Source organism: Lissotriton helveticus, chromosome 10 (assembly GCF_964261635.1).
Source record: "Lissotriton helveticus chromosome 10, aLisHel1.1, whole genome shotgun sequence".
Lineage (NCBI taxonomy): Eukaryota > Metazoa > Chordata > Amphibia > Caudata > Salamandridae > Lissotriton > Lissotriton helveticus.
Window position 1 is genome coordinate 197,693,634 of NC_136071.1, and position 24,465 is coordinate 197,718,098.

At 42.5% G+C, this 24,465-nt stretch overlaps 1 protein-coding gene across 1 annotated transcript in view; it reads right to left on the reverse strand.

Annotated features, from left to right (window-relative positions):
- VPS35L (VPS35 endosomal protein sorting factor like) overlaps nt 1-24,465 on the reverse strand; it is a 479,692-nt gene that overhangs the window by 112,951 nt on the left and 342,276 nt on the right. Inside the window, exons 27-28 of the mRNA XM_078665104.1 lie at nt 22,076-22,215; nt 4,469-4,634 (exon numbers count right to left, since the gene is read on the reverse strand). Coding sequence (XP_078521230.1) covers nt 4,469-4,634; nt 22,076-22,215 — 306 coding nt within the window. The remainder of the gene's footprint in view (nt 1-4,468; nt 4,635-22,075; nt 22,216-24,465) is intronic.

Consider the following 24,465-nt stretch of genomic DNA (forward strand, 5'->3'; position numbering starts at 1 on the left):
ATTTATTGTTCCAAAATGGTAGACACCTGTGTTGGAATGGTACATGTATTTGAGAAGGGAGACGGCAGGCAGCAATTTGCAGCGGCCATGCTCTACAAAGTAAAGTATTAATATATGTATTTTTTAAAAATGGGCACTACACTGAGGGCCTTGAAAGAATGTTAAAGAAGGAGAGAGCTGGGTATAAGTAAACGCTGACGAGAAAAGAGGATGATTAAAAAAAAAAATACTTGAGGGGCGGTTCAGGCAACATACAGGCTTGGGAGTGGCAGTGGGAATGTGAAGTGAGAAGCAGCGCATTAGGGAAGCAGCATCCAACACCATAACACTAATTTAAAGCTACGCCGATTGTAACATCGTATTGCAAACGTGACATAAGTGGGCTACTAGCACACGTCATTCTCTTTAATGTCCCAGCATTCACTTCAATTAACTCATTGAGTATTTAGCGCGACTACAGTTGGCTATCAGCACATCTCAATCTACTATAAAACCGCCTACATGCCTACTGGTACAAATCTTCTAGCAAGTCTACTCACCACCAGCAGGGATTTTAAGAACTGCACACTAATCTGACACAAAGGAGGCGAGGACCCGGTCAGGTACGTTTTATTTTTATTAGAAACAAAGGGGCTCCTACAGGGACCCCTGTGCCTCCTCTGCATGTGGATGCAAACAGGGGGCATAACATGTTCCCCCTGTGTGCATGCACACCAGTTCCTGCAGGAACCTTGTTGTGTGGTCCTATTGCGGTGCCTTTTTCAAAGACACCACTGGGGACCGCCACGCCGTCAGCCCGCCAGACCACTTGAAAGTAGTAATCTGGCAGGCAGCGGTGAGTGTCGGCGGTGCGGGGGAGTACAACTCACTGCCGCACCGCTGAAACTCGCAAGCTGCCCCTTTATGTAGAAAAAGAAAATAAATAGTGCTTAAAGAAGCAACCCAAACGAAGGGTGAAAATGCATTCTGTGAAAAGTTGCCCTGGTATATGATGTCCACTAATTAAAGTGGGCACCTTGCACCAGTCCAAACAACCCTTATGGTGATGTATTTATTTATTTAAAGAGTTTTATATAGCGCTGGCTAGACCCGAAGGTATCAGAGCGCTTTACATGAGAATCAACAATGTAACAGAAAAAGATCAACAATTACACAATACATCAAAAAATAGGCAATACAATTAGGAGAGGAGAGAAAGGAGAGAGAAAAGTAGTGGAGGGGACAGGGGAGGTGAGAAAGGGGGGATAAGGGAAGAGACAACAAGGAGAGACGAAAGGAAGTCTGCCTAAAGACCGACTGGGTAGGTGACGACCAAGGAGGGAATCCACGGCCCATCTCCCCTATAGCTAAACCAGGTAGCTCCATCGGGCATCAGACAAAATAGTTCAGTCTCAATACATTGAGAGAGGAGAGAAGGAGGGACATAAATAGAGGGAGGATGTGGGAGGAGACGACAGGAGAGACGAAAGGAAGTCTGTCTAAAGACTGACTGGGTAGGTGACGTCCAAGGAGGGAATCCCCGGCCTGTCTCCCCTATAGCTAAACCAGGTATCTCCATCGGGCATCGGACAAAATAGGTAGATCTCAATTGATGAGGGAAAATTTACAGATAAACAGGGTGGGGACTAAGGGTCAGGACAGGTGAGGGCAAAGGTCAGTAGCAGGAAAGTGGGGAAGAGTAGAGTGGGGAAGAGTAGAGTGGAGAGGCGTAGGTAAGGAGGGAGATAAGGTCAGGAGAGACGCAGGAGGGTTTGTTGCGGCCGTCATTTTAGGCAGGTACAGGCAGCATTTACATGAGGATCAGAGTTACAGGTTACAAGTTACATTTGTTCCAAGAGAAAAATAAACATAGGGAAAAAGAAAGCAAAGTTACGGAAATTCGTCAGGGGAGGGATGTGAGAAAAACAGGGAGACGGGGAGAAACTGTGCCCAATGTCGGCTGGGTAGGTGACGGTCGAGGGGATGAACCCGGGCCAGACTCTTCTATAGCTGAACCGAGCAGCTCCACCGGGCATCGGACACAGTGCTCGGACTCCGCTGTCAGGATAATGATAAGGTGCAATCAGAGAATGTCATAATAAAGCGGGGGAGTTGGAGAGATCAGATACCGAAGTCCAAACAAAAACCAGATGCCATCTTGAGGTCAGGCACTGTCCTGAGAGGGCTCTGTAAGGAATTTGTCGGCTTAGAATAAAGAGTGTTTGGGGTCCCCAGGCACCTCCATAGTGATGCCACTCCACCACTTCTCGGTGGGCGTTCCTCCTTCTTCAGAAGAAACATTCATGTGCCCAGGGACCAGGTTCAACACCTGCAAAATGCAAAGCTGGCACCCATTTCCACCGATGGGGGTGGAGATCTCAAAGCTCCTGCTTGCCGCTGGTCAACAACTCCGAGCAGGCCTGTATGAAGATTCCCAGTGTGGAAGTCAGTCTGAAACCTGCATGCTGCCTCCCTATGCAGCGGGCGCCATGTTAAGGTTACGCAAGTCCTGCCTGGGCGCCATATTAAAGTCAGTCAAGTCCTGCCCGGGTTCCTCCGGTACAAATCTTAGCCTACCAGGCCTCCACATTTCACCTAGGAATTCTCTGCCCCCAAGGCTGACCTCCTCACTGCTGGGGGCTCCTCAGGCTGGCAGTCACGCTGGCAGATTCAGACCCCAGACGGCCGCAGTCACGAGGTGCCAGGCGGGCACCCGCAGTCATGCAGTCACCTTGCCTCCTATTCACTCCTCATGACAGATTCCTCCCGTTGTTACCCTCTGGCACTCCTGCTCATCAGTGGAGGACTGCAACGCCGACTAGAAGAAACGGCAGCCGCTGCAGCATACAACAGCGGTGATCACCGGCCGCCGCCATCCACTTAGAAAGTTATCCAAGTGATAGCTGTGGAGAGCAGCCTTCAGGCTTAGTCTTGAAGGAATGTTATGCAGGTTGTTTAACCAGAATGTAACCTTAATGTATTGGTTAAATGAAAGTGCCTACTTACTCACCTTGGGTGGGTCCTTGGGGTCCCACCAATTCTACAACCTCTAGACTTTGTCTTGACTCGAGTCGTGGTTCTTATACCACTATTTTAGTATAAGGTTTGGTCTACCCCTGGAGCCCAATGTGTATTAGTGGTACTTACGTTTCTTTATGTGCTACAGTATTGTGTGCTTTATGTTGATCTGCATGTAGCAGATACTGTGAGGTATTTAAAGAGTGTTATAATAATAATAAATACATATTGTATAACTACTGTGTGGTTTTCCTTTCATGCAACCAATACATTAAGGTTACATTCTGGTAAAACAAGCTGCTTAGGTTATCTTTGACCTCTTAAATCACCATAAGGGTTGTTTGGACTGGTGCAAGGTGCCCACTTTAATTAGTGGACATCATATACCAGGCCAACTTCTCACCTTCCAAAGTCACATTGCCAGTTTTTGCCTCACCTCACCCCACAGGGACTGAACAGGAAGGAAATAATAGAAAGCTGCCTACATCAAAGGTTACTGTCCTGCTTGTATGAGTGCTGTGGGGAAAGTCACATTTTCATCATACAATGTGTACAAGTAAAGATTCGTCTGATATTATCCAAAATACAATTTACAGCTTTTACTTTTATTGCTATGGCAATAGTGCACCTATTAATTTCCCAGTACTGGGAGACATCCACTAGCCCTTCTTTGTTTGCATGGAAAACTAAAATGGAGATGATATGCAAGTTTGAAACGTGGTACCATGCTCGCATTAATAAACCATCTATGTATTGTAAGGTCTGGGTCAGCCGGGCCTAGGAAGACCAGTTTTTAGCATATTAAGTGCTTTGTTTTAATGTTAGCCATGGTGGTAAATGGGAAAAAGGAAAGAAAAGTAGGTGTTTGGAGCAAGAATTTGTTCACCAATCTGAAATTTCTGAATTGTGATGCTTGTAATTTTGATATGTTGGATTTTTAAGAGATTGGATTGGAATGTTTATTCTTATTATGAATGTTATTATCGCCTTTTGCTTTGTCGCTTTAATGCCATTTAGTATGAGAAATTTGTACAAAGCACTGCCACTTTACTTTTTCGCTTTATTTTAAATATGAATTTGCTTAGTTTTAATTCTGATGCTGAAAGCGATCCTTTATTAGTCTGGGTTAGATGAACTTTGCACAGACACTATTTGGACAATTTGTATGCATTAGTATCACTTAAGTGGAGTTTTTAAAATTTCTTCTATTAAATATGGAAAAAACAAAATGTAGGAGGCTGTATCTTTCTCAATTAAAAGAAATACAACATGCTGGCAGGGGTGAGTACCTTAAAGGCAGCCTGAAGTGGTGCTGTGGTGAAGAAATTGATAGATATACAGACAGTTGGCACACAAAACGGTAAATTAAATGTACATTTCTTCTACATGAGGTAGATAAGAGGTACAATAAAGTATTACATATTTCTGTATAATAAATACATTTAGTGAAGAATAAACTTGATGCTTATACCTTTGTCTACGTGGTAGGGATAGGATTCTTGACTCATTGCGGAAAGCAAATGTAACACATTGGTGTAGATGCGGATTTTATCATCACTGTTATCTTCCCAAGTATAGTCTTCAATCACATTAAGAAGTCCTCGCACCAAAAACAAGACTCCTTGTTCAGGATGATCCTGAAAGATATGGAGGTTCAATCATCTGCATACTTAGAAACAACAAAGTAGTACCGTTGATGCACAATACAAACTAAGTAAACACGCAAAATATCACATTTCAAAATATCCTCTAACAAAAATCTCAAAGTTAGTTATAGAAACTCAACATTTTATAGGTCCCAAATAAATAAAATAACATAAGGAAAACCTGTAACAATCGGCTTGCAGCTTGTGATGCTATTGATTCGTTTGTTTTACTCACTAAAGCCATCTAGTGTTGGGGTTAGAATATTACAAGTTGTTTCACATCAGAAGAGGAGATTTTGGTTTCAATGCGACTCTTAATTCCTCTCTCAAAATCCCACAATGCACATGATGCAGACTCCACCCTACATTGTGTTTTTCCACCCCAGTGTAAATGAATGTACAGAGATGCAGATATTATGAAGTCTGTCTACTTGTACAGAAACGCTTTACAGGACAACACAGGTGGAAAGAGCGGTTAACCCCTTCCATGCTGCCGTCGGCCATTGGCCGACGGCAGCACTACCTGCCCAGTGCTGCCGTCGGCCAATGGCCGACACGGCCCCGCCCGTTTTGCGAAAGGGCTGCACTTCCGCAAAATCGCGGGTGCATGAAACGGGTTAAAGGACAACAGTCAACTTTCTACTGCTTCACATTTGGGGTAGTGTGCAACTACATCTACGCACCACAGGCTGCAAACCAATTGTTACAGGTTAATAACTTTTTTCGTATGCACCTTGTGCTGTTGATTACATGTTTAGCTTAGACAGAAAAGAAGTGCCCATACCTATGATTTCAGACTGTGCAACCTCTGTTGGGACGCTAAACAAACTTTAGAGCACGTTCTTTATATCTGCCTATCCCTGCATACTAATTGGTGTCGCCTATTGAAACTACTGTTCCCGACACATGGAGTTCGCTTAACAGAAGAACCATTACATTTTTTACTTAATCAAGTAAATGTAATAAAGTGTGTATTTTTTCTTTAAATGTTTTTTAGATATGGATTAATCATGTATTTTATATATTCTGTAAAGTGGATCTCATTGTAAATCTGTATCTTATAAATTGAGGATGTAAAATTGAGCCCAGCCCTCTTACCAGGCCCTGCTGTCAACCCCATGACGCGCACTGCTGACGGCTGTGCATGGCGGGGGTTGGCTGCCCATAGGGGCTGAGCGCAGGCCTTATCCTACAGCTGTGCATGGCTTGTGTTTGGCTTTATATATGGTAATATAATATTACTTCACATAATAAAAAACCCTAGAAATTCACTGAAAAAAAGGTTAAATTGAAGTTATAGTTAGGTGAAAATTTCAGTGCCAGTAACGTTTTAAACAAAAACAAAAGAAACCCACAAAAAAACAACACTGAAATGTATCAGTTCTATTTATCTTTAGTAACTGTAACTTGAGCTTTAACGTAATTACAACTCTTGCCCCTGCCATGCACAGCTAATTACCCCATATATTACACCACTCATGACATGTTCTATAGCATCATTAACATCACTGCACATTTGAAATAACATAATTAATGTGAAGATTGTGCATGGTGGGAGCGCAAGTTATAAGTACCAGAGACTACTCTAACTAGTGAATTTTAGTGCTTTTTTGAGTTTAAAACGGTATGTTGTCATTGCAATTTTTACCAAACTATAACTTCACTTTAACCTTGGGTTTTCAGTGAATATATATATAAATATATACAATCTTATTAACCTTTCCCTATAACTATCCATTAACCCGGGAGGCGACAGGTCGGTGAGTAACCTGTAGGAAGATAGATAATGCACCAGAAAGATCATTGCCACAGGTAAGTAAGTTTTTTCTTCTGAGGGATACTTTTACCTGCAGATTCTTCACCTGTAAAATAGATTCCAGAGCCATACCCCAACTAGTAAGAGGGATGATGGATGGTTTTACCTGGAAATCCTACTAAATGGATCTGGCAAAATGATTGTCCTCATGTACCTCATAATCTAGACCATAATGCTTTTCGAAGGTGTGCTGGGGGAGCTGCCTTGCAAATATCTGCAATTGGTACACCTCTTGCCAAAGTGAAATGGGCCCTGATCCCTCCTGGAGGTTCTTCATTGGCCAACGCATACCAGATTTTCATGCAGAGGATGATCCATCTCGTAAGGGTCCTTTTTCTGCACCACTTTCCTTTCTTGGCACCAGAGTACCCAACAAAGAGCTCGTTGTCGAGTTGTGTGCCCTTGATGGGGTTCAAGTAGAAGATGACAGAATGATGATGAATTGACTTAGGTGGAAGGGAGTCATCACCTTAAATAGGAAAGCAGCCCTGGTTCTCAACACCAACTTGTCTGGGGAAAAAAGTAAATGTAGGGCGGGAACTAAGAGCCTGTAACCTCCTGCTGCAGGATGACGGAGGTCCGGGGTGGGAGAGGAGGGTGGGTGTTGGATGTGGGATGGTGTCTCAAGGAAGGGGAGGGTGTAACCTCTTTCTGCTATTTGAAGGACCCACTGGTCAAAAGTAATTCAATTCCAGGTTGGCAGAAAGGAGGACACTCACCCTCCTGTTGGCCCTGTGTGGGTCTGGGGAAGAGAACCAAGATTGCTTCCCTGGGGAGCATAAGTGTAGGATGAGGCTGCTTGCAAGGGGAGGGCAACAGCCTTCCCCTGGGCTTTATCATTGTATTGGTGGACCAGTAGAATTGTAGGCTATTGCTATTGCAGTTGGTAGGGTTGTTGCGGACAAAAACAGAGCCCTCAGCAAGAATCCTGAAAAGCAGCTAAATCGATAATCTCCAGTTGAGTTGAGGCTGCTTGTGATTTAACTATGTGGCTGTTGCCTTTCTGATTTTAGAACATTAGAGGGCGGCATCCGCTTTGTCTTCAAATACTTTAGAGCTATCAGACAATAGATTCAAAAGGTTGGCCTGTGCATCACTGGAGAATCCAGACATCCTGAGCCACGCATGGTGGCAGATGGAGACCGAAGTGCTCATTTCTCTAGCCACTAAGTCGGCATTGTCTTGGCACGATTTAATAATATTGATGAGAAGAAATGAGAGAAGACCCCACAGGTTCCAGGGAACAGGGTACTAGTATCACTGTAAGTCAAAAAGGGGCAATCCCTGGACACTATTTTTCAAGAAGTGAACTCTTGCCGCCCATACCTTATCATTCCCTCATCCCACACAAGCAGAAGTGTCAGCTAAATCACTGGTCACAAACTAAATCACAATGTTTACAATCTATTTTATTAAAAAAAGGAGAATTTTTTCGGTTAAAAATTCAGTAAAGATTAACTGAATACATCAATTTAAACACATCTCATGAAGACATTATTAAAAACAGACCTATTATTAAAAACAGAAGAAACATTTTCATACAAAATAAAATAAGAAAACAATATGTATCTATTGAGCAAGGCCAAAGTACATTTGTCAAATCCACAAGGATAGTTTCACAGTGTATCACAATTTAGACATAACAAACAACATAACCCCTCTGTAATCAATAAAGCTCTTAATGGTGCTACCGATTGATTGATTCAAAAAAACCTTGTGTGAATATCTGGGGTGCTTCTAGTACAATATAATAAAAATATCTCAGGAGCCCCCTAGGTAAATTTGAATTCTATGCAGAAATTGCGTCGACGCGTTTCGGTGTTGTCTCCCGTTGATATGGTCACACCGTCCTCAGGACAATGTTTTATATATTGGGGTCTTCTAGAACAAAACTCCGTATCCTCTCTGTGTAATAAAAGAGAATCAATGAGTACCTATATTTATTTCCATGTCATTAACTAGAGAGGTACACCATTGTCTATTCTCACATGCATTATTGATTTAACCCCTTCAGTGCTAATGACAAGGGTAACTCGTCATGGAGTTTCCATTGATTTCAATGGAAATTCAATGGTCCTCATTGCACCCCCCTTAGCATCCAAGTGGTTAAGTAAGAGTGTTTCTTAACTTACAACAATATAGCTCACTAGTTACTTTCTATTACACGCCTTTATACCCTTGCATGTCAGGTCTATGAATGGAAGTACTATCAATTTTTACGTGGCAAAAAATCATTTTCCACATCTTTCACATATCTCTATCTAGTGCATATTTCTCCTACCATAGTCACTATGTATTCATGTACTATGGTTCTACATTTACTTTTGCACCTTTGTCATTTATTAATCACCATGTGTCCCATATAAAATCACAATTTCACAATTTTCTCCATTTGTATCATATCACGTCCCTCCATTGTGGTTTAGAGAGTGACCTGTTGTACTCTATAGACATGTCATTATGAGAAGGTGGGTCAACTGACCTCTAGAGTATATTGTCTGGGTTCCTCACATTCACCCGATCTTTCACCCCTTCGTACGTTATCAAGGACAATATCCTGTTAAGCGGAAAATTTGAAATTAGATCTAAACTATAGTTGCGCTTTCATGTTTACATATTAGGATTTGAGTTGACGGATAAAAATTACCTCTATGTTTCAGGCCAAACCGAGCTAAATGTTCTGGTCCTAAATTGGTTACTTTTTAGTCGCTGTAAAATTCATGTTCCTGTAGGTACACCTTATAGTTGATTCATGTGGGATCCTATTTATCAAAGAGGGAGTAGTTTTTATTTATTATTTCTTTTATTACAGCTCTATCTTTAACGTTTTTATTTCACTTGCACCCTTACCTTGGAATCTTGGATAATCCTCGTTCCCCGTAGTTAAACTATCTTTTTGGATCGCCTCTTGCGTCCTGGTACAGAATTATTAAAACCGGTGATTTCTACAATGGGAAAACAGTAAGAGTAAATACACCACCCGTTCTTCTCTATTTATTTTGTTAGATTTGGGGCTCTCACTTCCTATTTGCCTGTCAATATTGTCCCAGATTTGGTTTAGCTGCCCAGAATCTTCTCCCCTATGCGAACCGCGGAGTTTAAATTCCAAAAATAACTCTCTTTTCCCATGAACGCGGTCTCACCTACACCTATAGCTGGTTTTGTTAACTGTCCTGTTCACGCAGCTTAGATTTAGGGACGAACAGGAACAATGCCAAACTAGCTCCCTTTTCGCCGCATACGCGGTAACACCTGTATCTTTTGTTAATTTTATTCGGAGTCTTATTCCCGCACTTTTAATTTTAAAGGCGGACATGCACGGGACCCATGCCCCCTCCCCGTCGCCTCGGTGTCCTGATCTGTGTAGAACCGAGGAATGTGGACTGAGGACTATGGTAGATCTATCTCTCCCCTCCTCGAGCCGCGGTCTTACCGAGGGACTGAAAACCCTTAGATTTGTTCGATACCGTGGTCCCGCTTACCTCTGTTACACCGGTTCTTTGCGTCCACGGGTACGTCTCGTCTGTCTTCCTCCCTTTGGAGAGGGCTTGTCCTTCATCTATTTATATGGCTCTTACCTCATTTCTTTCAGCTGGGGGTATCGAGAAAGGCATTCCCCTTGCGCATGTGCAGAGGGCACTGTTTCTCTACTCTAACACGGCGGCCATTTTTACGCTCTGTTTACTCCCATACCCCATCACTATTGAGGGCATGAATTCTCATTTTTTCTGTTTCATCGCACTCCCCCAGTGCGTTTCACAAACATATCTGATCCCCTGTATTTATTCCTTTATATCCTAGAATTAGATGTTTTTATATAAAATTTTCGAGGAGCTTAAAAAGGATTATAATTTATTGAAAAACGACAAATGACTTGTCTGTAGAAGATAAAGGGGTCTGCTGCTGGGTTCTATATGTATCAGTTCGAACAAGAATTCCATTAGATCAGGGCGTCCCAGTCTTCCCTAGTATTCAGCCCATTTTTAATTGTATTAAATTTGACCATAAACCATTGTTCTTGTGGTTTACGTCTCTTTACACTATTGCCCATTCTTGTCTGTTCCTTGATCTTTTCCAGAATTACCCACTTTATATCGGACTCGCTGTGTTGTTTCTCTTGCCAATGTTTTACTAGAGGAGCATTTTCTTTTTTCAGTCTAATGGCAGATTTATGCTCTCCTATTCTCACTCTAAGTTCCCTCCCTGTTTCCCCTATGTACCCTAGGCCACAGGGGCACAGGATCAGGTACACAAGGTTTTTGCTCCTACAATTGTTGAGGGTAGTAAACCTATGTGTTACTGAATTAAGGCAGACCTCTTTTGTGGGCAGGCATAAATTACAGACGCTGCATGATCCGCATTTGTGATTCCCTATCGCTTTGTCTCCTGTTAGGGTCAATTGCGTTTCCACTACATCTTCTCTATATGTATGGACTAAGGTGGAACGCAAGTTTTTATTTTTTCTATATGCGTATAGGGGTCTGGGGAGCTTACTGTCGGTTCCTTCATTCAAGATTTTCCAATTATGGTTTATCACATTTTTAACCTGATTTGCTATAGCTTAAAATTGGCTGACCATGACAATTTTATTCATAGATACGTCCTTCTCCTTTTTTTCCAGGAGACTCTCTCTGTTATAATAGCGGGCCCGCTTTAGTGAATGATTAATTAGTTTTTTCGGGTATCCTCTCTCCCTAAACTTCTCTTTAGTACCTTCGGCATGCCTATAAAAGTCATCTAATGACGTACAATTTCTTCTTAAACGGAGAAACTCTCCGAACGGTATGCTGTCTTTCTGACTTTTGGGGTGGTAACTGTTGTAATGAAGTACCGTATTGCGATCTGTCTCTTTCTTGAATAGTTCTACCATTAGCTGATTATTCTCACTCTTCACACTAATGTCTAGAAAGTCAACCTTTTTATTGCTATATGTTGCTGTAAATTTGAGATTTTTGTCCCCAAGGTTGATCCATATTAAGAATTCATTCAATTCTTCCTCTGACCCTGACCAGATGAAAAAAATATCATCTATGAACCTGACCCAGTTCCTTATGTTTTCATAAAAAGGGCTAATCTCATTATACACATGCTTGTCTTCAAATGTACTCACGTAGATGCAGGCCAGGCTCGGGGCGCAAGTAGCGCCCATACTGGTCCCTTTGCGTTGGATATATAAGTCTTTTTTGAAGAGAAATATGTTGTTCAATAGCACCATTGATACACACTGGACTATGAATTCTTTATTAGCCCCTACTATCTCATTCTCTTCTAGTAGATTCCTAATTACATCTATTGTGTCCTGTTGTGGTATATTTGTATATAGTGACTCCACATCTAGAGTCACCATATAATCATGTTCTACAGGTCACTCTCTAAACCACAATGGAGGGACGTGATATGATACAAATGGAGAAAATTGTGAAATTGTGATTTTATATGGGACACATGGTGATTAATAAATGACAAAGGTGCAAAAGTAAATGTAGAACCATAGTACATGAATAGATAGTGACTATGGTAGGAGAAATATGCACTAGATAGAGATATGTGAAAGATGTGAAAAATGATTTTTTGCCACGTAAAAATTGATAGTACTTCCATTCATAGACCTGACATGCAAGGGTATAAAGGCGTGTAATAGAAAGTAACTAGTGAGCTATATTGTTGTAAGTTAAGAAACACTCTTACTTAAATCAATAATGCATGTGAGAATAGACAATGGTGTACCTCTCTAGTTAATGACATGGAAATAAATATAGGTACTCATTGATTCTCTTTTATTACACAGAGAGGATACGGAGTTTTGTTCTAGAAGACCCCAATATATAAAACATTGTCCTGAGGAAGGTGTGACCATATCAACGGGCGATAACACCGAAACGCGTCGACGCAATTTCTGCATAGAATTCAAATTTACCTAGGGGGCTCCTGAGATATTTTTTATTATATTGTACTAGAAGCACCCCAGATATTCACACAAGGTTTTTTTGAATCAATCAATCGGTAGCACCATTAAGAGCTTTATTGATTACAGAGGGGTTATGTTGTTTGTTATGTCTAAATTGTGATACACTGTGAAACTATACTTGTGGATTTGACAAATGTACTGTGGTCTTGCTCAATAGATACATATTGTTTTCTTATTTTATTTTGTATGAAAATGTTTCTTCTGTTTTTAATAATAGGTCTGTTTTTAATAATGTCTTCATGAGATGTGTTTAAATTGATGTATTCAGTTAATCTTTACTGAATTTTTAACCGAAAAAATTCTCCTTTTTTTAATAAAATAGATTGTAAACATTGTGATTTAGTTTGTGACCAGTGATTTAGCTGACACTTCTGCTTGTGTGGGATGAGTGAATGATAAGGTATGGGCGGCAAGAGTTCACTTCTTGAAAAATAGTGTCCAGGGATTGCCCCTTTTTGACTTACGATTTAATAATATGTCTGGAGGCATTTTGTCCACCTCTTATCACCTCATCAAAGCTCCCACACCTGTCCTCCAGGATTTGTGGTATGAGGAGTTGGGCCATGTCCTATAGAGCTTGTGCGTGGCGAGCCAGAAGACAGTTAGCGTTCAAAGATTTTAGCACATTACTGCCAGCAGGGTAGAGCTTCTCGTCCTCATGCCGCCAATCGTTTGGACTCCCTGTCCAGCTGAACTCGCAAGAAATGCCTTGTGACTGGCTTGCGGACATGGATGCCTAGATCACTGGGCTCCCTAGTGAAGGCTGAGCCAAGAGGAGGGCCAGATCTCCTAGAGCAGGCCAATAGTGACTGGAAACTAGCCTATTGACTGCTGGTGAAGAAGGCAGCTTTTCCAAAGCTGCCAGTACAGGCTCCACCAAGGCCTCATTGGAGGGAAGAAAGGGTCAGAGGATGGAGTTGAGGGGAAGAGCACTTCAGTGAGGACATTAATCTTAATGTTCACTGACCGCAATTATAAATTCCAGCACGTATGCTGCCTTCATGACCACTGAGTGGAACAATACAAACTCCCGAGTTGGGAGTCCGGTCGATAAACACCATCACCATGTCTGGAGAAGTATCAAGAACACTAGCCGAGGACAATCATGGAATTTCATAGGGATTTGCTCTCTCATAATCCTCTTGAGCATAGAGATTCAGCGAATCAGAGTCCGAAACAAAAAGGTTATGGATCCGCTGCCAGTATTCCTCTTTCTCAAACAGCCTTTGTGCCTCCCTTCTGGATCCCTTGAGAAGAGAGGGTTCTCTAGGTGGAGGAGGCATCTGTGGCTTCAGTGATGGCCCCAGCCACAGCATCGATGGTGGAACTGAGTGATGGGGTGAAGGTTGGAGCAGGAGTCTGAGCACCTGTCCCCCCACCAAAAGGTGCCATACTCCAGTTCCCAAGGGTAAATCAGATGGATTTAAGGCCCTGGCAAATATGTGAACACTGTTGAGGAACGCAGCTGGGTCTCTAACTAGCACTGGGAACCGCAGGAAGGAAGGGTGAGGCAAAGAACAATCTAGGTTTGACAGATTCAGCAGCTCCGGTTTCGTCAGCTCGAGGGTCAGGTCTGACTGTGGAACAGACTCTGAGCCGGCAGAAGCGTGGTCAGAAGGCTACACTACAAATAACTCTGGCTCCGAGGATGAAGATCCTGTGGGAGGATGAAGATCCTGTGGGAGTCGGGGATCATATCGGCTAGTGGTTCTTAACCTGTAGTTAGAGGTCCCCTAAGAGACTTCAAGGCCTTCTCAGGGCTCCGAGACTGTTACAAAATTAAATATTATTAACATAAATACATTAAAATCATCAAGTAAATACACAAAGAAGCAAAATTGGAAATGTGAAATCCTTTTCAATATTTGATTGTTAACTAAGCAAATATTTCAATATATGAGCATTTGTTTGGTGTATAATCGCTTTTGTATTTTTACGTATTGTTATGAAGTTCAAATCATGGAAAATAGTTTGGTCAGGGGTCTTAGGTTTTCAATAATAAGTGGGGGTCACATAATTCTAGCAATGATTCAGTGGGGGTCCACAGAAGTCATAAGGTTAAGAACGGCTGGGTTAGTCCTGACTGCCTCAGGATGGACTTTCCCCAACTTTTTGCCTGCCTACCTCTATTTACTGACCTAGTGTTTTCTGGCTTTAGGATTCTGTGCACATTGCCACTGCTGACCAATGTTGAAGTGTTTGTTCTCTCTCTCCCCTAAACATGGTAATATTGGCTTAACCACAATTGACGTATTTAAAATACTTATATGCCCCTAGTAAAGTGCACTACATGTGCCCAAGGCCTGTAAATTAAATACTACTAATGGGCCAATAGCACCCATTGCGCCACCCACTTAAGTAGCCATCTAACCACTTTTCAGGTTTGGTGTCACTGGACTCACAATTTAAAATCACAACTTATGATGAAGTGGGATTTTAAACTACAGTTTAACAAATGTCACTTTTAGGAAGTTGACATTTACTTAATTTAGCCTTTTGCTTCCTGCTGCCTGACTCTGTTCAGTCTGGGAGACAGCTGTGCTTTGTGTATCCCCTCTAGACGGCCACACATGAAGGAAGCTTAGGTGTGTCTTGATGGGCCATCCTGGGTCATGGGAGGGAGTTGCTGGTCACAGCCTCACACTTAGACCTGAATAAGCTGTGTTCTGTCCACACACAGAAGGCTGCATACCCTCATGGAGTGAGTCTGGAGCCAGGGCAGGAAGGTAGAACCTCTGTGCACTTCAAAGCTTTCTTTGAAGTCTCCCCCACATCAAAGGCACAACTGGTTAGAAGTCCTGGACCTCTGAAGCCATGACGGCAGTGCAATTCTGGACCTGTGACCACTCTGCCAGGAAGAACAGCTGTGCTGCTGGAAGGACTACCACTCTGCTCGACTGCTGCGTTGCTGGAATCTTGCTTTGCTGTACTCTTGCCTTGCTAAGCTGTCCTGCTGTTCTCTTGCCTAGGTGAGAAGGACTGGACCAGCATTACTTGCTTGCCACCTCTACTAAGTCTCAGGGACATGAAAGACTTCAACTCATGCTACTACAGCACCTGGACTTTGCTTGCTGCAAGTCTTTCTCAGCCAAGTGGTGCCAACCCAGTCCTGGGCCCTTTAAAGTGGGTATAAAGTGCTGATTTGACCAGAACCCACGCATTCTCATCCGAACCAGCGCATTTTTGCCTTTGCGTGAGTCAGAACCAGCGCATCCTTGTCATTGCATGGAGTGGAACCACTGCATCGCCTATGGAACCAGCGAATCACCTTTGGAATCGACATACCCCTTACTGCGGGAGTAGCAGCCCTGCATCGCATTCTGAACCACCGCCTCAAACTGTGAACCAATGCATTGCCACAGCTGTATGTAGGAAATAGACTCATTTTGTCCACTGCGTGGCTCAACATTGACGCACCTTTCGTTGGCGACGACGAATCCCAGATCTAGGTACGTTGGTTCAGTGGGCCCAAGTGAGTCCATGTATCCAACCCATGCTCCATTGCAGTACCTGAACTCTTAACTTTGCCCCAGTCTGGCACGACCAGATATCCCATTTAAGTGCATATTGCTTCTAAGCACTATTTTACATTTATTCTTTAAAAATTAATATCTCAACTTCTACTTGTTAGAACTTTTTTCTTTTTGGTCTTTTCTTATATATAAAATGACAATCTATTGTTCTAAACTGGTGCAGAGTATTTTTGCGTTGTTCTCACTGTGTTACTGTTTGAAGTGTTGCAAAAATACTATACACATTGCCTCTCAAGTTAAGCCTGACTACTCTGTGCCAAGCTACCAATTATATCAATTAGAATTTGTAAAGCGCTGCAAATCACCTGTGTGGGTCTGAAGGCGCTGCAGTTGATAGGTGGCAGAGGGCGAGCACTGGAGAATGCTAGTTGGCAGAGGGTAAGCACAGGATAATTTAGGGTGTGTTGTGTCTTGCCCAGACTAAGATTGTGGTTCCTGCTTGGACAGGGTGCATAACTCTGCCAACCAGAAACCCAATTTCTAACACACTGGTCTAGACAACTTATCTTGTCCATGCTCCTTGAGCCGTCTGTGTTTCTTTTTGTCACACCAGAAGAATGAGAGAATGGTGATCTGGACTTTGGTCTTGACCAACGACGACGGCCTCACTTGTTCCAAAGGGCTGGGACAAGAAGAGCTTGGCTTAGCGTTCTTTAATGGCCTTAGAGAGCATACTTTGGCAGGAGTTGCAAGAGTGGGAATCATGGTCAGAACTGAAGCCCCATAAGCAGATGGCGTGTGGGTCAGTGATGGGCATCTGTCCCTCCGAGTGCTTATAGGGCTTAAAGTTCGAATGCTTAGGGGGAGACACAGCACTTCAATTAAAAAAAATTTGTGAATAAAACAGATCCAGACTGCTGCCTGGGTTTATTCTACAGGTGAGGAATCTGCAGATAGAAGCATCTATCAGAAGTATACATACAAAGTCGGTGAAATAAATGTGGTAAAAACAAAAAGTCCACAATCTACTCTATGATTGCAATGAGAATAGAATAGACAATGCGTTAACTTGTTTAATCTGTTGTAGTGTCAAAGGTGTTTCAGCCATGCCCTATTTATAGGTCATCATCAAGAAAGAAATTCTAAGCCAACACGCATTTAAATGGGGAGGTGGGCACGGGATCCAATGTCCAGACCTAAAAGCAGTGTATGTATAGTCTCTTAATCGTGAGCAGGTACTTGCAAAATTCACAGTAATTAATGTAATACAGCTAGCATATAATGTGGCACCATCATTGATAATTGTTTAGAGAATTTGTAACGATGCAGGAAGAGAAGGAGAGTCACTGTGACTGTCAGTGTCTTCTCAAAATGCCAAATGAATACAGTATGGGTTGTAAGAGATGTCTCTCTTTGAATCAGTACGATGGTGGAGTAAGTTCCATGGCTCTGGGGGAACTGCTGCTGTACTGGTGTCAGTTTCCATTACCTTGCACAAATGGAAGATTCCAAGTTCCTCAGAAATGACTAAACAATAACCTTGTGTTTCTTTTTGAACCTCTGGGAGGTGCGTGGAGGCTGTGCAACTCTATGCCCTGTTGTAAGACCAATGTGTAGCATGAACTGGCGTACATCAGACAGCAGTGGCTGATGGCCATCTATATCCTTCTGATGGTGCACATGCTTTTGGTCGGGGTCTAACAGGGTGTTTGGGCTTTTGTATGCTTTGAAGTCAGTTTCAATACCAAGGACTTGTCAGATTCCTGTCGGTAACAAGACTACTACGGAGTCGACTCCGGTCTTCAATGGTGAACGCGACCAGCCACTTCAGGGCGCACAGGCTCAGAGTGTGGTGATCAATCTTTATTTCAAGGTAATTCTTTGAGCCACGTGTGTTTCACCTTGGATGCTGTTCTTTGATATAGAATCAAGACTTCCTGCGAGGCCCAACCCCAAAGGATAACCCTCGGTATTGGTTGTTTCAAAGTCAGATGTGTTGGGGATGGTTTGCAAAGTCCATGTGAAATCCAAGGTGTGCTCCTTGATCTTAGTTACAGACGTTGCGGGGATGCTGGTAAACCTTGGTCTCTGGAGTCGGAGTCCTCTGGGAAAACAGTTACTAGACTTTGCTCTTGATGGGCCTCCCAGCTAATGGATGTCTCCCAACCATCACCCAAAATCTTCATCACATTTGAATCCTTCACCATTGGTTACAGACTCGGTAGTCTCGGTACTGCTGGACGCAGTATGGAATCCACCATTTGTCTCTTTGGTGCAGAATGGCTCCTTGATAAGCAAGGGTTACAGACCCAATGTTGGTCTGAACACGGAAATGTGTTACTACGACTAGAGTAGAATTTAAAAGGAGGATTTTCCATTACCTCCCTGCCATCAGCCACTTTCAGGAGCATAGTCCCAGACTCTACAGCACGTTTGAGTCTTGGTCCGTGATGGTTGGTGTTCTTAATGCCAGAAATCTTCAATTTCCATGTTCTTGGTTGTTGATATTTCCCCAGATATGCAACTTTAACAGAGCTCTTGAAATCACATCCATACCCAATGGTGCTAAAAAAACATGATGTGAGATGGCGTTTGTCTCCTGGCGCATTGTGGTTCTCAAGGGTCTCTAAACTGAAAGCACTTATTCAAAGAAAAACTACTTGCAAATATTCCAAACCCAACTCCAGAAGGGAGAGAGCGAAACGTGTAATTTACAGCAGCACCTCCTTCATACCTAGATACTTCTGGTTGCTGAAAAAAATATATGTAAAACTTTGGCCAAGCTTTATGCTTGGCACTACTTCCACCAGAGCTTACTGTGCTCAATAGTTGTCTCTGTGCAACAGCATCTATAGGCCTGAGCTTACAATGCAGTAAGCACTGCTTTCTCCAGAGCATGCGGAGGATAGCCTTTAGTCATTCCAAGCCAACACTTGGGTCAGGCCTCACAGCTCTTTGGGCACATGCCTTAGTAATAATCTGCTATTTGTAAAGCACAAGCTAATCACCCCTAAGGGTCTCAAGGCGCTGGGGGCCGCCGAGGAGATGAAGTGAGCTATTACCCAGAGTCACATGATGCTGAGCTGAGCTGCTGCCAGCGATCGTACCCTGAACCCTGTGCACCGGAGTCAGCTGCTCTGGCTGCTGCGCAGCACCTCTCCATTGATCTGCAGAGCAAAGCTATTGCCGTAGGCCTCTCAATATATATGAATGCCGAAAAAGGTAATGTAAGCAAGCAATATCATAGCCATGTGCGTTAAGATGGATAGCTTGTTCGGGGACTGTTCCTGCATCATGAAGTAGTGGTCTTTAAAGAAGAAATTCCTGCATTATCCTATATTGGAGCAGGTTTGTGGCAGTCCTAATAAATATGGGGCTATTGTTTCCAATTCTTTGTCTCCGGTCTGATAGTGTCCTGGCTGCAAGTGCATTGAGAGCCGGCTGAGATGGTGAGCTTGTTAGCCAGATAGGCAAGGATGCCAGTCGTGGTGGATTTGTAAATAATGCAGGAGGTTTTGAAGAGGGTGTGGGCTGGCATAGGGAGCTAATGGAGATCCATCAGAGTGGAGGTGATGCGTTCAGGTACTTAAAGAGTTGTGCTGCAGTAGGTATGATGCCCTTAAAAGGGCCAGTGTGGAACCTGTGCGGGTGTTGAAAAGGGTATTACCATCATCCAGATGCCAAAGTACAACAACTGGAACAGCTTTTCTGAAGTCCATGTAGAGGATTAAGATGACCAAGGACAGGCATGAGCCCTGAGGAACTATGCAGGTCATCAGGATCTTCTGGGATGTCGAGATGTCCATATGAAAAAACTGGTGTTGGGTGAATAGACAAGCAAAGAACCAGTCAAGGGCATTTACAGTGAATCCCAGCTGAGTTTCAGGGTGTGGATGATGGTGGGCTGGCCGATGGTGTCAAAGGCAGCTGAGAGTAGTTGACATATCAAAGAAGGGTTCATCTTGATCTGTGGTCAGGAAGGCGTCATCTATGGTTTGAAAATCGCTGTTTGAGTGATGCAGTGTGATCTAAAGCCAGATTACTAGATGCGCAGAAGATGGTAAGAAATTACGTGCTCTTGAAGTTGTGCCCAGACTGCTTCGTGCTAGTCTTGCTGATGCAGAGAAGATAATTGCTTGGCCGGTAGTTGTATAGCAAGGGTTTCTTCAGATGTAAGATGATCTGGTCTGTCTAGAGAGGTTCAGGGAAGATGTCTTGAGTGAAGGACCCATAAAAAATGAGTGGTAGGTTGAGAGAGATTCTCTAGAGGGGGCTTTGATGAGGGTAAGACATCATCTTAATAAAAAGCGGTGGCTTTAAAGGAGTTAAGGATGTTGGTGATGTCTTTGAGCGACAAGGGTTGAAACATGAGCATTTTGTGATGCAACACAAAATATTAGGCATCGAAGGAGAATCAGGTTTGTTGTCGGCAATGTTCTGCCATATCTTATGCATTTTTGCACTTATGAAGTGGTTGATGGCATTGCACCTGTCTAGAGAATGTGACTTATGATGGGTGGGCAGGGGGTGATGTAGTATCTGATGGCTTTATGTCCTGCTTCTGTAGGCAGCTTCCCTGATAGTGTTGGCACAATCTGGGCTTTGGCTCATATGACTAGTAGACTGCATGCTGCAAAGGAGGAACTTCAGTAGTTTGAGGGCGTCAGGGCGTTCAGTTTTAATTAATTTTATATCCTAGCTGTAGATGGAGCATTTGTTGTCACCAAGGTCTTCATAGTACTAGGCTACTGAAGGGGTTAGCTTGAACTTACATGTATTAGTGTAGGTGTTCTCATGGTTTTTCAGAAATGTGTTAAAGAAGTTTAGAAGGGAGTAGATGTCAGGCATGAAGAAAACAGGGCGAGGGAGGAGTTTCAACTTTAGGATGTCTACAGGGAATGTGTTGAAAGATTCTTGTGCGCTTGCAAAAATTGCATAGAAAGAAAACTATGTTTATAGTGCCAGTTAAGAGATGTGGACAAGAGTAATTATATGCAACTTCAGTGATGTCATCAGTTAAATCATTTGAGTTCTTATCTGTGACATCATGAGTGAATTCCCGAGCAATGAAGAAGAGTTGTATGGTTTTCGGAAAGCTGCTGCTGTGCAGGTGGCAGTTTTCCTTGCCTTGGGAATACGGGTGGTTCTATGTGCCTCCGAAATGGTTTCCTGAACAGTAACCCTGTTTTTCCTATGGAACATCTGGCAGGGTGGGGAGGGTGTGTGACATTTGCAACAATATGTCTCAATTATGGTTGCATAGTTAATCACAACCAGCAAAGTTCAGCTGTTTTTTTTGTTCAGGATCATTATCAAGCTTGAGTGGTGCCATATCAGATTACAAGCCTAAAAATTAATAGGAGCAGTAGAGCATTACAAGCAGCATGTGAACTTCATGACTATGGAGGCAGATCTAAACAAGCGGCCACTTATTTCTCCATGCTGCCTACAATGTCTAATTCCATTGACCTTTAAGCCATCAGTACTGTGGGATTTCCCAGATGTAGATATGCAAAGACACGAGGGATAGGCAAGGTGCCAGTCACGACCCTCCCACATCTTCTGAAGGATCTCGGGAGAAGACCTTGAGAAAGTGAAGCAGAGACAGAGCCCACCATCATCAGAGGTTGATGAATTTGAGATGGGCTGGCAAGTTTTCATTAATATCACTATTCCACAGCACACCTCACTTTTCACCTAAGAAGAGGTACCCTGGTGATCACCAACTTACCAACTACTGAATCAGGACAAACTCTTGGGTATGAGGGTGCCTTTAATAAAGATTTTACAGAAGGTAAAAAGGATCTAAGAGATGAGAGCAGAAGAGATTCAACACATTCTTCCTGCATCTTGCTATTTAATCTAGCACTATTGAAGGACACGCTATTTATTTAATCATCAAGAGTTCTTTGAGTCAAATGCATACGATGATGGTAAGAGTATATAGGGCAGGTACTTCCAGGGTTACTAACAGTAGCCCAGAGCAACTGCAAATGCGTTCTTTCTGAGGGAAGCTAAAGAGTTGATGAGCGGCACTACCGAAAGAAAGATATCTTTAATTCTAGCAGCAAACACAAAGCAAAAACAAACCATAAGAGGGACTGTATCACATACAACAGCAAGTCTGGCAGCAACAGATAACCCCACAACAGAATGGAACAAAGACATCACTTACTGGGACTATTAACAAGGTGGAAAAGAAATTGCTGAGGAATTCCAGAAGAAATGAGTCTGAGGATCTCATCTTCCCATCTATATTGATAGTTTTTGGAACTTCCGGGACAAGACTTACTGCAGCTTTGAAAAATGCATCAGCTACAAGAAAGACACAAACAAAAATATGAGTTTTCACTCAAGACAATGTCTTTTGTGACCATCTTAGCATTTAAATCAGTCATCACACTGAACAAGTTTTTCAAAACAAATAATTGGCTAGAGTTGTGGGAGAAAGCAACAAGCATTGGTAAAGCCAATAGGTTTTAGATTTACACTATAGAGCACTGACAAAAGTAATCAAAACTACCTGTGCAATACAAACCAAATAAAAATGGTTTGGTTGTGTATACTATGCACAGATGAGCTAAAGAATTACATCTGCGATGGAAGTGTCTTTTTAAGATGTAAAATAGTATCCCATACATTTCAATTGAGCGGTAAGGTAGACTCAATCGTTCAACAGAAAGAAGGAGAGACAAAAATACACCTGTGGGATGAGAGTTTGAGTCTAAGGAGGCAACGGTTGAAAGACCCCGAATCACAGCACCTGTTGTTTTCTGAATACTAATGTGCGGTTTAGATAAGATTTTTAGCACTTGTCATTTTTAACCATACAACTGTTACAGATGTATTACAATCTTGGAAAAACCCAAACAATGAAGGGAACACTATGTCATATGCTTTAGTGCAATGTGCTCAAGGTAATTTGTCAACAAGAAAACAATTTATTGACAGACATAAACCTGATCACCAATAGAATAAATATCAGATTTGGTTTTACACTCTGTAAGTAGTGCTGCTATTTTACAGTAGAATGAAGTCATAATTAACTCTGTGTGTTAGAAAAACTGTACTGCAGCCTTGTCTTCGTACAAAAGTGAAACACTAGGAATCTTGATGTTCCAATTTTTAGCTGCTGGGTCTACAAAGTGTTGCTTAGAGATGCAGCCGAGCACAGTGTGTTTATGTATCTTCAGTTCACTTAAAAACCTCCAGTAAATGGAAGAACCAGCCTTGTCACAGGGATACCATTAAGTGTAATGGGGTAACCCTGTAACCCTCAGAACCTGGGCGGGTAATTAAACAAACAATAATGGTTCTGTCGGGAAAAACATTTCAATTGAACATAGTACTTAATACATCGATGTACTTATATATCCCATGAAGGATACATACGAAACAAAGAAATAAACATTGACCCCGATGAAGAGAAAATACATCTTTAGTATTCAACTTTCTCATGAACCTTAATTCTACAGAGCATTAGGTATGCTGTCCAATATACAAAAAAACACATACACTGTGAATACACAAGGGGTATAGGTCGTGACTGAGTGTTACAGATGATACAACATATATACATAAAAATGAAACTTTTTCAAAATATCCACTGTAAATCACAATAGTCTCAGGGGATTAAATTGTTTCTTTTGTTCGTTGGGACTTTGTGCTGACGGATATATAGCAAAGTACGTCGACGTTTCGACCCTAGTGGCGATGCGCTGATTTATGTGCATCTAGATCGGGTCTTCATCAGGACTGGAAAAAGGGTTGGACAGCCTTATTGTTGTTAGGTGTATGATTCATCTGGTCCTCTACTGCTGAATGTGCTTGTCAGTCGACAAGCACTTGTGTTGCTGTTGGATCACTGGTTCTTTTACTTCATGTTGATTCTTCTACACCAGCCGGTGCATTCACCGTGAGGACCCGACGGAGACAGACGTTCTTGCTGATACGCCCGAGCAATCGCCAAGGCGGCCCAGACCCATAAAAAATCTTCCCACCGGCTGGTGTAGAAGGACTTAAAGCTGTCACATTTTGTTGGTTTCAACACGAACTGTAAAAATGGAAAAATAACGGACCATGATGTACTAACTAGGTGCATGGTACAAAATAAAGGACCTAGGACACCACTGTTAAATGTCCTATTTTCAAATCACTCTGTGAATATCAGCAAGAGAGGTAGTGAGAACTGTATCTGCCAGAGTAATTCACAGAAACTCAACCAAACAACAAAATCCTAAAATATATGTCGGCATCACAGGTGGGAGCATAGTGGAGAGCAGAGGTGCGTGCTGAGGACAACCACTGAGGAACAAACATTTACTAAAGAACCGAAGTCCTCAGCGCTGTTTCTAGACATCCAGAACTCCAAGGCGGTGCTCGAACAAAAGATGGGCCACACCACGGAGGAAAATAATCTCATCAGCAAAAATCATTGCAAACAGGTTGACAGAAGAGCGATCAAAGAAGCAGTGGAAACTATCACTTAGAATGTCAGTAAAATGCATAAAGCTTCTGCGCTGCTGATGGAAGGTGCAATAGGTGAAGCAAACTACGGAGATCTCA